The sequence below is a fragment of the Microcaecilia unicolor genome, chromosome 4, assembly GCF_901765095.1.
Source record: "Microcaecilia unicolor chromosome 4, aMicUni1.1, whole genome shotgun sequence".
NCBI lineage: Eukaryota > Metazoa > Chordata > Amphibia > Gymnophiona > Siphonopidae > Microcaecilia > Microcaecilia unicolor.
Genome location: NC_044034.1, coordinates 367032947 through 367046748, shown reverse-complemented (window position 1 = coordinate 367046748; position 13802 = coordinate 367032947). Strand labels below are relative to the sequence as shown.

Here is a 13802-nt window from a genome sequence, read left to right as displayed (position 1 = left end):
CTTATTTCCCTCTGCAGAATGCAAATAAATTCATATACTTTCCACAATGTGATTTTCCGGATTTAATTTGTGATGTGCTATCTCTCACTGTTACCAATAACCTACCCTTCAATTATGGGCTGCTCATGTCTTTGTCAGTGGGCAAACTTACAAAATCAGCAAGGGATCAAATACTTATTTCCCCCACTGTAAATCAAGGACGTGCTATGGACGTAATCTACTTAGATTTCAGTAAAGCTTTTGACACGGTTCCTCACAGGAGGCTTTTGAATAAACTAGATGGGCTGAAGATAGGACCCGAAGTGGTGAACTGGATTAGGAACTGGTTGACGGGCAGACGCCAGAGGGTGGTGGTAAATGGAGTTCGCTCGGAGGAGAGAAAGGTGAGTAGTGGAGTGCCTCAGGGATCGGTGCTGGGGCCGATTCTATTCAATATATTTGTGAGTGATATTGCCGAAGAGTTACAAGGTAAAGTTTGCCTTTTTGCGGATGACACCAAGATTTGCAACAGAGTGGACACTCCAGAGAGAGTGGAAAGCATGAAAAAAGATCTGCGGAAGCTAGAAGAATGGTCTAACGTTTGGCAATAAATATTCAATGTGAATAAATGCAAAGTGATGCACTTAGGGAGTAGAAATCCACAGGAGACGTATGTGTTATGTGGGGAGAGTCTGATAGGTACGGACGGGGAGAGGGATCTTGGGGTGATAGTATCTGAGGACCTGAAGGCGACGAAACAGTGACAAGGCGGTGGCCGTAGCTAGAAGATTGCTAGGCTGTATAGAGAGAGGTGTGACCAGCAGAAGAAAAGAGGTTTTAATACCCCTGTATAAGATGTTGGTGAGGCCCTACCTGGAGTATTGTGTTCAGTTTTGGAGGCCGTATCTTGTGAAGGATGTTAAAAAAATGGAAGCGGTGCAAAGAAAAGCTGCAAGAATGGTATGGGATTTGCGTTACAAGACGTATGAGGAGAGATTTGTTGACCTGAACATGTATACCATGGAGGAAAGGAGAAACAGGGGTGATATGATACAGACGTTCAAATATTTGAAAGGTATGAATCCGCAAACGAACCTTTTCCGGAGATGGGAAGGCGGTAGAACGAGAGGACATGAAATGAGATTGAAGGGGGGCAGACTCAAGAAAAATGTCAGGAAGTATTTTTTCACGGAGAGAGTGGTGGATGCTTGGAATGCCCTCCCGCGGGAGGTGGTGGAGAGGAAAACGGTAACGGAATTCAAACATGCGTGGGATAAACATAAAGGAATCCTGCTCAGAAGGAAGGGATCCCCAGAAGCTTAGCCGGTGGTGGGAGGCAGGGCTGGTGGTTAGAAGGTGGGGATAGTGCTGGGCAGACTTATATGGTCTGTGCCAGAGCCGGTGGTGGGAGGTGCGGCGGGTAGTTGGGAGGCGGGGATAGTGCTGGGCAGACTTATATGGTCTGTGCCAGAGCCGGTGGTGGGAGGCGGGGCAGGTGGTTGGGAGGCGGGGATAGTGCTGGGCAGACTTATACGGTCTGTGCCCTGAAAAAGACAGGTACAAATCAAGGTAAGGTATACACAAAAAATGGCACATGTGAGTTTATCTTGTTGGGCAGACTGGGTGGACCGTGCAGGTCTTTTTCAGCCGTCATCTACTATGTTACTATGTTGTTAATTGATTTTGAGATTTAGTAGTGATTATTTTTACAATGCCAGGAACATTGGGCCTCAAAGCTGCAGCCCAATACTCCCAGGTCAGAGCTTTAAGTGGCTGTGATGCTGAACCAGATCCCCACCCGATCACATGTCCACCCCCGATCCAGACCACCCCCACCCCCGTCCATTAGTGAGGGCTTAATGAGCTCTGCATCTGGTGGTTCAGTGGGTCCTGGGACAGGAGGGATCCCCAGTCATTCCTGCCCTGCCGGCGCCGTTTCCAAAATAGCAACCCTAGTGTGATCAGAGGGGTGGGATTCTGAATCAGGGGTGGAAGTGGATCGGGATGGGGGGAGGGGGTCTGCATCAGCACTGTGGCCACTTAAAACTCTGACCTGGGAGCACTGGGCTGTGGCTTTGAGGCCAGATGCTCGTGGACCACTGGAATAATGCTGCTTGCTGGCTGGGTGGGTCGTAAGCACCATTATTTATTTATCATGGGAGTCAGCAACCTGTGACTTTTTACTGCACCTTGATAACTTCCCCCCTCAAACAGCTGGGCCTCTCCATATGTTTAAATATTGCTATTTAGACACGCAGATACTTCTAAAATAAAGGCCTTTTTATAATGCAGAAACGAAACTGTTATCAAGAAAATGTTCTATTCAGATTTCTTCATGTTAAAATGTCCATCAGAAACTTTTCTTTAAAAGCTATAAAACAGAAGAAAATGAATCAGTTAAAATCAAATAAATTAGTATGGCATTGAAGACATTTGCTTCAGAACCAGCAAAATGGCGAAAAATGTCTTTTTTCTATAACAGTCTTTCATCAATTTAGTAGGGTTTAAAGTCAAAGTTTAACAGTAAACCAAAGAATATTTTTATCAAAAGCTTAATACTGTGCAAATGGAAGAGTAGAAGTAGTCTGCTGAGAATGTGCAGAACTTAAAATCTTGCTGATCAATGACAAAAATCACATGTCCTTCCATGCCCTATTCTTCTGCAAGGATGAGTTACTTCTGCAAAAGCACACGTCACTGTACAGTTAGGAATCTTCCCACTTCACCCATTTTTAAGATCAGTTTACCTGGTGCAACGCTGCTCACTTGTAGGAGGTTCACACTATCTATGGGCAGTAAAGCCAATGGCAAAGGGAGGATGCCCGTTCCTTCAATCAGGTACACAAATTCCCCGATCTAAAACAAAACAGCACCTGCACATCAGTTCTAAAGAGCACAGAAGCAGAATGAGTGATGAGCCAATATACGCTAACAAAAACTAGATACAAAGATAGACGTCTGCAAAACAGGTTTCGAAACTACTACTAAATTTGGACATTTTGGACTACTAAATCCGTCCAAATGGTGCTTTATGACACTTATTGAATGTTTTTCCCTTTTGAAAATGAGCCCCCTGGAGGGGCATTTTCGAACAGGGACAACCATCTCTAAGGGCACCCAACTCTCAGGACGGTGCCGCAAAGGGGCGGGGCAACGCGTATTATCGAAATAAGATGGACGTCCATCTTCCATTTCGATAATACAGTCGGGGACGTCCAAATCTTGACATTTAGGTCGATCTTAGAGATGGTCGTCCTCGGTTTTCGGCGATAATGGAAACCAAAGACGTCCATCTCAAAAACGTCCAAATCCAAGCCCTTTGGTTGTGGGAGGAGCCAGCATTTGTAGTGCACTGGTCCCTCTCACATGCCAGGACACCAACCGGGCACCCTAGGGGACACTGCAGTGGACTTCAGAAATTGCTCCCAGGTGCATAACTCCCTTACCTTGGGTGCTGAGCCCTCCCAAACCCTCCCCCTCAGGTCCGCCTATCTGAAGTACACTGCACCCACTACAACTGCTCCAGGGACCTGTATACTGCTGCGATGGACCTGAGTATGGCATTTGAGGCTGGCCTAGAGGCTGGCAAAAAAGTATTTTTAAACTTGTTTTTTATGGTGGGAGGGGGTTAGTGACCACTGGGGGAGTAAGGGGAGGTCATCCCTGATTCCCTGTCGTCGTCGATAATACACTGAAACCTTCTGCTCAGTGTGCTGCTGCGGCTAGGAAAGTGAATAGAATGTTGGGTATTATTAGGAAAGGTATGTAAAACAGATGCTATAATGCCGTTGTATCGCTCCATGGTGCGACCGCACCTTGAGTATTGTGTTCAATTCTGGTCGCCGCATCTCAAGAAAGATATAGTAGAATTGGAAAAGGTGCAGCGAAGGGCAACTAAAATGATAGCGGAGATGGGACGACTTCCCTATGAAGAAAGATTAAGGAGGCTAGGGCTATTCAGCTTGGAGAAGAGACGGCTGAGGGGAGACATGATAGAGGTATATAAAATAATGCGTGGAGTGGAACAGGTGGATGTGAAGCGTCTGTTCACGCTTTCCAAAAATACTAGGACTAGGGGGCATGCAATGAAACTACAGTGTAGTAAATTTAAAACAAATCAGAGAAAATGTTTCTTCACCCAACGCGTAATTAAACTCTGGAATTCGTTGCCGGAGAAAGTGGTGAAGGTGGTTAGCTTAGCAGAGTTTAAAAAGGGGTTGGACGGTTTCCTAAAGGACAAGTCCATAAACTGCTACTAAATGGACTTGGGAAAAATCCACAATTCCGGGAATAACATGTATAGAATGTTTGTACGTTTGGGAAGCTTGCCAGGTGCCCTTGGCCTGGATTGGCCGCTGTCGTGGACAGGATGCTGGGCTCGATAGACCCTTGGCCTTTCCCAGTATGGCATTACTTATGTACTTATGTACTCCGGTGGTCATCTGGTCAGTTGGGGTACCTTTTTGAGGCTTGGTCGTGAAAAAAAATGGACCAAGTAAAGTCGGCCAAGTGCTCGTCAGCGACGCCCTTCTTTTTTCTATTATCGGCCGAGGACGACCATCTCCTAATCACGCCCCAGTCCCGCCTTCACTACCCTGCCGACACGCCCCCGTGAATTTTGGTCATCCCCGCGATGGAAAGCAGTCGAGGGTGTCAAAAAATTGGCTTTCCATTATGCTGATTTGGATGACCTTGCGAGAAGGACGCCCATCTCGCGATTTGTGTCAAAAGATGGGCGTCCTTCTCTTTCAAAAATAAGCGTGATAGTAACAAAGTAGATGACAGCAGATAAAGACCTTACCAAACAAGATAAACTCATAGTATAAGGTATGATGTGATATTACGTATGTATACTTGATCTTGATTTGTCCTTGCCATTTTCAGGGAACAGACCATAGAAATCTGCCCAGAACTGACCTTGTTCCGCAGCTATAGAAGCCCCTCTCCAGCCCATCCAGATCTGTCCAGCCATAATCAGGACACAGACTGTAGAAGTCTGCCCGGCACTGGATTTGTTTCCCAATTATTGGTGTTGCCATCTAAGCATTTCTAAGTCTGTTTGGTTCTGTTCTCTTTCCACACATTTTTGAATTCTGTTACCATTTTCATCTCCACCGTCTCCTGGGGGAGGGCATTCCAGGTACTTACCACCCTCTCCATGAAAAAGTACTTCCTGGCATTATTCCTGAGTCCTCCCCCTCTCCCACATCCTAAATTCATGTCCTTTAGTTCTACTGCCTTCCAGTCTCTGGAAAAGGTTTGTTTGCACATTAATATCTTTTAAATATTTGAATGTCTGTATCATATCACCCCTGTCTCTCCTTTACTCCAGGGCAGTGTTCCCTCTAAGCAGGTGCTGCATGTGAAAAGTTTTTTGAGTGAGCGCTGAAAATAGTCTGACAGCCAAAAAAGAGTGCGGGGGGGGGGGGGGGGGGGGGAGGCCCGCCCCCTCCCCCAAGCTATCTGTGTGGTCCATCTTAAAAAGTCAAAAGTTGTTCCATCCAGTTGGATATGCAGTGCCTTAAAAGGTGGAAGACAAAAGATGTTTTTTTTAAATTATTGGACAGCGTTTTAATTTATTTGAAAGCTTCCCATATGTAGATATAAACATCATGAAATAAAAACTGAATATCAAACAGCTTCTAACAGTAATACATGACCAAATTTCAAAGAGGATCCTGTTTACTGATGGATTTATCTTAACTGTTGTTATAATCTGCCTTGGAAAGCCTGGTGTTATAAAGATTGGAAGTAAAATTAAACTCTCCTTTCATTGGGGCATATAGAGTCACATCTCCACCTCATCTCTTTTCTATAAATGGGTTATTCTGTTTTAAGAATGTTTCAGGGACAAGTGGTTTTCAGAAGTCAAAATAATAAAAATAAATATTTTCTTTCATACAGTTCTCTTATTTGTTTAAACGTAACTAAATGGGCTATAAGCCCCTAATGCAGTCCATTGGTTTTCTTATATTTTGTCCTTGTGATTACTTATATTGTGCCAAAAATGGAAATACAGTGAGATAGAATAATAGAATTCAGTAACATCCAAAACTTATTAATTAACATTATAATTGTGCTCACATTTGGGTAATAACTGAGAAAATGCTGTTAAAAAATTAAACTAGAAAGCATGAAGTCGAGTTGGTTAACATCAACCAGTGGTAAATAGCAGTAATAAACAATATTAAGTGCATTTTTATAATATACCACTTCATTCCACAAAACAAAAGTAGCAAGTTCCCACAAACCATCTTTCTCTTTTGATCTAGGCACAGGAAAAAAAAGATTTTAAATGCTCCCAGGTTTCAACCTAATTCATGTCCCTATAACCAGCACCTTCAAATGACACGATTATGATTTATAACAAATTACTACTCTACCTATGAAAAGTTATTCCGTTATTCTACTTCCTCTGTGTACATCTTTATGCTGCACAAACCAGCATGTTTAAAAATATGTGAGATTAAATAAAGTGATTCACAGTTAGAGGCCATCTCCAAGGCTTTCCTTCTGTCACATCCCACCCTCTCTACTACAACTTCCTGTTTTGACGCTAAACAAGAAGTTGTAGTAGAGGGTAGGATGTGGCAGGAGGAAGGCTTACTGTGAATCGTACAGGCTGCAGGATCCTATAAGTGAGACCTTCTGGGAGGATGACGGGAATGGAGGAGAGGATTTCTTTATTGCAGGAACAAAACTTTTTTGCCGTTCCCGCGGGGTGGTAAAAAGTTTTGTTCCTGTATCCCTTTGAAGTGAGCGCACATTTGTCTTAAGTGAGCGATGCTCCGATTTGTATGAGCGATCGCTCATGCACTCACCTTAGAGGGAACACTGCTCCAGGGTACACTTCTTGAGGTCATCAAGTCTCTCCTCATACTTCTTGTGGAGCAGACCCCATATCATTTTCATCGCTTTTCTCTGAATCACTTAAAGTATTATCCAATTTATGGTTTTCAGGTGACCACATTTGTTCAAAAAGTTAGATCTGGACAATCAATTTCTGTAGCATCTATTAAAATTTTGAAAACTATGCCTATGTTATACCTACTCTAACACAGGCTCCCAGAGAGAGTCCCAAAAGTGTCAAAAGCTCCTGTACACATAGTTCCACCTGCTCAGAGGCAGGTTCGATTATGTGGATTCTGTTCAGGTAGCTACATATTTAGTAACAAACTGTATTTCCATCATTCATAATGTATTGTAAGCCACACTGAGCCCGCAAAAAGGTGGGAAAATGAGGGATACAAATGCAATAAATAAATAAAATAAAGCATGTCCGTACCACCCACACACTATCCTGAGGAACCCTTATACACAGATCACAGATGCGAGACACCAAGTTCGTGCAGCTTCACTCTATATTGCTGCGAGGTTATATAATCAGAAATTCAGTTATATAATTGCTCTTGATACATTCTATCTACAAGTTGTTTTACACAGCGATTAGAACCATCTGGTATAATTTTAAGTAAGAGACTCTGCATGGTGAGAAGACTCCTGACGCAGGCCTCAACAGCCGAAACACAGCTGTGTCGAGTCCTATTCTCCTTTACCCTGCAATATTTTTATGACTAATAAAGATTTTTAAAGTCTATATTTTTGAGTGTCATCTTTTCTACATATATTTTTTTTTCAAAACGTTTTTGTTTTTGTTTGGTTTTTGTCATCTTTGCTGTTTTGTCCACTCAGATCACATAAAAGTACATATGCTCTTGTCATCACGTGTGGGCTCATATATTGGAGCGTAAATTTATAATGCCCATTTTCACCATGCTTCACATGCAAAAAATGATTTAGAAAGTTACCCTCGTTGAAAACATTTTTTGACTGGATCGTTGTAGGGACATAGGACGACCTAACCCGGTTGTGTACTACAAAATAGATATGTACTGTTCAGCACACTTGAATTATGAGGGCGGTTCTACAAAGGGGCCTCTATTGGGAGCCTTTTCTCCTTTGCAAGTCAAATTTGCACCTATATTTAAGGCATGAGCAGTTACTCTAGCACAGCTCATGTAAATGCTGGTGCCTAGATTGCTGAAAAAAATGTTGAAATGATAGTATTCATGTAACTGTTCGTGTGTATGCCCACTGTAGGAGCAAAGCTACTGAAGTACTACTTTAAGCCATCCAAGAGACTATATGGACCTGCGTGACATACATGGTCCTACGTATATGGCACTATTCAGCATTCAGAACCTGATTATAATGTGCAAATTCAGACATTCTCTCTCTAAAGATTCTAAGACATTGTGGAGATATGCAGTCTCAGAGAAGAATAACAACCCTTCTTTACTGTACTTGTCAACTGCTGATAAGGTCATCTTCTAATCTAGGACAAGCAAGCTGTTATCAGCACTGATGCAAGTTCTTATCAGAAATGGACATCAATGGACAAGCAAGCTGTTACTAGAATTGACGTCAATGCAGGACACTTGAAGCTACTTGTTTATGTTCTTCAAGAAAAACATTTGTCAGTGAGATAAGGCTCCCAAATTCCCCATAAAAGGCAACTCTTGCCAAGGTTAGCTGCCTTGTGCCAACATCACATCCAATGGGCAAGATGTGCATTGGATCAGATTGACAAATGAAGAATTTGCTGACAGCTGAAGGACTACATCAGGTTATATATGTACCATGTCTCCTAGCATAGTGCTCCTGGGGTTAGAATGACTCTGTATTTGAGTCTAGTTAGGGATTTAAATACCTTTACTACAGGCTATCTCTGCAATAGAATTGTCTTTGTCTTTATTCCGCGAGTGCCCTTCTGCCCCACCTTTAGCCCCAGCCTACATGGAGTCGATGTCACTCCCAGGGCCCCACCAGGGAACACGTAAGATCCTGGTATAGAGCGATCTGGGCAACAGAATCCAGCCAAAATGGGTGGTTCTCCAGTTGAATGAAGGCGGCCGATTAGCAGCTCAAGGTAGGCGACAGACCAGGGGCAAACACCACATCTCCTGACTGGAATCCAAAACAGACCTCCCAGAACTCACCATCAGCACCCACAAACCAGGGGCTTTGCAGACCTGCCCCACCATTGCCAAACTTTATCGCCAATATGACAACCCTAAAGGGGTACCTCACCCTCTTTCTGCTCTTCACCTGGGCACCAAATGTAAAAGCGTGGTACCAAGACCCACAATATACAATACAATCACCAACACTGTTTGAGAAACCACTACCGTACCATGGACACTGATAACGGTTCCTCGGATAGAATAATCATAACACCACCTCGTAAGGACCAAACAAAGCACCCAAGTGGCATAGACAAAAAACCCATAACACTAGACACCTCTTGATAAGAATTAAATGTGAGACTACTGAACAAGATATTTATACAGATCCCAATCAAATATATAAATGCGCGCTTAGTAATAAATAAAAAAAGAGCTCCTAAAGTCCTAGATAGAAGAGGATCACCTAGGCTTAGCCTTCATATCAAGACATGGTTACGTACTAAAATGACCCACCAGTGAATGATCTATGCCCACATGGCTATAAAATGGTCCACCTGACACGAAATGCAAAAAAAAAAGGGGGGAGGGGGAGTAGCGATCATCTATAGATCTTTCTTAAATCTGAACAAACCACTACAAACTGACCTTCATCCTACACTGGAGAGAGTCAGGAAACAATAGAGGGACAAAGATCAAAACATCAGAAATCCACTCCACGGGAAAGGTAATAGTAGAAGACTTCTGGAACATGGCAATAAACGAGGCACTAGATCCAAAATCAGAAAACTTCATGACATCCTGGGACTCCAGCAGAAGGATAATCCTGGACATAACATCACCCGAGAGATGCAAAAAGAAGACCAATACTAGATCTTCCCCTTGACTTAATCAAGAGATTTTAACAGCCAAGAGGCACCTCTCTTTACATCCTTAGCTATTTTTCTTCCACCCACGCTTTCGCTAGCCATATTTCCCTCTTTGCTTCTTTGAGCTTAATCCAGTAATCTTTTCAGTGATCCACTCGTTGCGTTATTCTGTATTTCTTGAACGAAGCCTCTTTTGATCTTATTTTTTCAGCCACTTGTTTGGAGAAACATATAGGCTTCCTGTTTCTCTTGTTTTTGTTTACTTTCCTTGAATAAAGATCGGTTGCCATATTTATAGCAGTTTTCAGCTTGGACCACTGCACTTCTACTTCTCCAATTCCTACCCCTGCCGTCAGCTCCTTCTTCAAGTAGTTCCCCATTGATCTGTCATATTGTTCCCTTCATGCACCTATCCTAGTTTGAAATATTACCCATTGCTCCATGCATCCCATATACTCCATGTATCAGTTCTAGTTAGATTGTTATCTACCATAGCCACATTGTTATCTCTTGTTTTATGTAATCTTACCTGTTCACTTTAAGCCACAATGACCCAAATGTTTTTGGATAATGTGGGGTATAACAGCTGGAAAGTGCCAACCTTCTATAAAAGAAGAAAATAAGTTCTAGTACAACTTAGTTTTATCACACTTTTTTTTCCCTAAACCTAAGTGTAAAATGTCCATTCTGATACAGTTCTGGGAAAATTACATTGCTTGGATATAATTTCCTCTTTGTTTCTGACTTAAACATGAGAAGCAAAGGTGGCAGATCATGAATGCTAGTCTCAAATTAATGACCACCCATGGGAGCTAATTTAAATAGAGCATAATCTTTCTTCCACATAGCTAAAGGTTCAGGGTAAACTCTCTCTTCTATTCCAGACACTAAATGAATCTAGCTTGTATCAAGAATGACATCTCAGTCATGCCTCCAGGGAAAAACTAAGAGAAAAAGCATTTTGGGAGCAAGTTTGAAAAGCCCATGTGGTGACTTTATAAAGAAGCCAAAAGGAAGTCTCTGGCAAAGTCCATAGAAATGCTATGTTCCTGAAAGAATGTCCATATGATATGTTTTGACATCATCACAATGTTTTTATTTTTGTAGACCTATTTGACGTGTTGCTTTTATTTCCAAAATATTTAAAGCCCTCGATGGAGGCGCCAAATGCTGTGCAACCTTTATGTATGTGTCAGACTGTTGAAGGACTTCTTCATAGGATGTCATGTGATCTTTCTGTGGAGGGTAGTCCTTCCCACCATAATATCTTCAATATGTCACAGACTTTAGCTTATTTCCAGTCTGTTATGCTAGCTTGTGATATAATCAGACCACACTGAGCTTTGTGCTGAAATGCTTATTTTGCATCTAAAAAAGACTCTTGGCTGTGACCCTGGCACTGTCAATCCAGTGACACTTCAGAGACATGCAGTAACCTTGGGTAAGGACAATTACTTAGTCAGTACCAGGATGCTTAGAGCCTAGAATTGGGGGAATATCTGAAAAGACATCAAACATATTTCCATAACTACAACAATAGTGCATGGACCAATCACCTATCATGGTGGTATCATGATTTGAAGGCCACTTCTGATACAAACTTGCATAAAGAATGCACCTGCAAAAGGCACAAGACAGCAATCATTCAGAACACTAAGAAATATCATCACTCTTCATCACAAGGAGAAGGTTATCACTATCTACCTGCCATGCCAGTTGCCTATGTGAAAAGACAACCCAATACCACCAGATTGAGGTTGTATATCTCTTATTCTAAAGTCTGTGATCACTCCAAACTCTGTAGGTGGCTTTTGTCCATAGGAGGTCTGTCTTATTCTATCTGACTTCTGTTCATTTCATCATTCTACTTATTTGTATCAGGAACTTTTGAAGTCTAATCTTTGTTTTGCACTTCTTTTGTAAATAATCCATTTTCTACTTGCTATGTGTGGTCCTAGCGGCTTATCATTGAATAATAAAATGTAACTCTGAATTCTAAGACCTTGCTTTTAGATGTTTCACCCCTAGATTTAGTGCCAAGGAACCACTACCAAAGGGTAGAGGAACGGGGATACCACCATGACAACTCACAAGCAAAAAGGAAGAGTAGGGTGTCAGAAGACAGTCCGAACCAAAGACCTAATTTCTCAAAGCAAGAACACCTTCGGTGGATACCTGCCAACAAACAAGAGCCATGCAGTAACATAAAGTCCAATTACCGTTGTACTTTATGGACTTTGGGCCATATGCCTAGAAAATCAGCATGGAAAACATTTCTGCCTAACCGTATTCAATAAGTGGCACCTAGATTTAGGCACAGTATATACAATACGCTTAGTTGATATCCTAGCACCTAAAACCATGCACCTCTATTTACACCAATGAAAACATGGCATAAATCCTGGTACGTAGATTTAGACCGTCCAACCCCTGCTAGAAACCTGTTCCAGGGCAGAGGGAGCTGCAGCGAATGAGCAAAGAAGTTTAGCGAACTCGGAGCAGGCGTGCACTGCGGCACCCCCCCAGCGGCGTGCATCCGGGACGGACCGCCCCCACCCTTGGTACGCCACTGTGCTAGGGTTAGAGTTTGTACCAGCATCTGGAAGACCTCTCTTGGGAAGTAGCTTCTAATGTGTCTCAATTTCCATAGTACATAAACCATTTTGGTTATCTTAATCTTTACTTGCATTTCAAAGGACATGTTCCGGTCTAGTGTCATTCCCAGTATATTCAGGCTGTCTGCTATCGAGTAGGTGGTCCTGCCAAGAGTGATGCTGGGGAAGGCTTCCTTGCAGTAGACTAATGTGATTACTAATAACTGAGTCTTATACCTGTTGAGTTTCAGTTTGAATGTCGTGGCCCAGGATACCAAAATGTTCAGTCCTTCAGCTATCAAATTGTTAATTTCTGTCGTGTTTTGAATGAATTGTATATATATGGACAAATCATCAGTGTAAATGAACGTGCTGAATCCATGACTTGATAAGGTCCTTGCTAGTGGGATCATCACTATGTTGAATAATGTGGGCAATATCGGTGAGCCCTGTGGTACCCCATAGTCTGGTATCCAGGGTGGGGAGAAAGTATGATGTTCAATTTGACCTGGTAGGATCTGGATGTTAGGAATCCTTTAAACCACTGCATTACCTCGCCTCCGATACCTATCTTGTCCAGCAGTCTCAGTAGGATTTGGTGGTCGACCATGTCAAATGCGCTTGACATGTCGAATTGTAGAAGTAAGATTTTCTTGCCCTTAATGATTTCACTCTTGAACTTGGCTAGTAAGGTCATAAGTACTGTATCAGTGCTGATCTGAGGTCTGAATCCCAATTGGGAGTTATGAAGTATGGAGAAATTGTTGAATCCATTAGTTGTCTGGTAACCAGGCTTTCTATTACCTTGGTCCTGAGGGGGATGGAGGCCACTGGTCTGTAGTTTGAGACTTCACTTTTACATGGACTTTGGAATTGGTGTCAGTACAATTCTACCTCTCTCGGTTGGGAATAGATTGTTAGTTAACATGAATGATATGCGAGAGTGAATTTGCGACATAAAGCATGTAACTTTGTAAGTCTGTGCTTTGAAAATTAGCCTCAAAGTGTGCCGGGGCATCTTTCATTAGGTAGTTGGGGCAGGTATATAATATGCAGTAGGCCTTGTGTAGCTTCTTCACAGAGTGGGCAACTGCTTCAAGAGTGGGGGGAGTGAACGATATCCAGACTCTGTCTGCTATGATTCCTGCATGCTGTTCATCCAGTTCTTCAAAGTAAAGTTCTAGATTTCTGTTGTCTTGCGCTAGTCCCTTTCTTAGGTCAATGACCCTTTTTTTAAAAAATCTTTTTATTAAGTCAAGCACAGTTGGGGGTGTCTCATTTCTTGAAGTTATATGGTCTGTGTCTATCAGGCTGTTTACTAGCCCGTATAATTTCTTTATAACCCTGTAGTCAGTTCCTACCTACTCTCTGTAGAAGTTCCATTTGGCATGTCTTAT

The 13802-nt window shown here is 42.4% G+C and overlaps 1 protein-coding gene across 1 annotated transcript in view; it reads right to left on the bottom strand.

Moving 5' to 3' along the window:
* The window catches only part of CFAP47 (cilia and flagella associated protein 47), a 1083264-nt gene that overhangs the window by 518522 nt on the left and 550940 nt on the right, over window positions 1-13802 (bottom strand). The window contains 1 exon segment of the mRNA XM_030202357.1: window positions 2727-2835. Within this exon segment, the coding sequence (XP_030058217.1) occupies window positions 2727-2835 (109 nt within the window).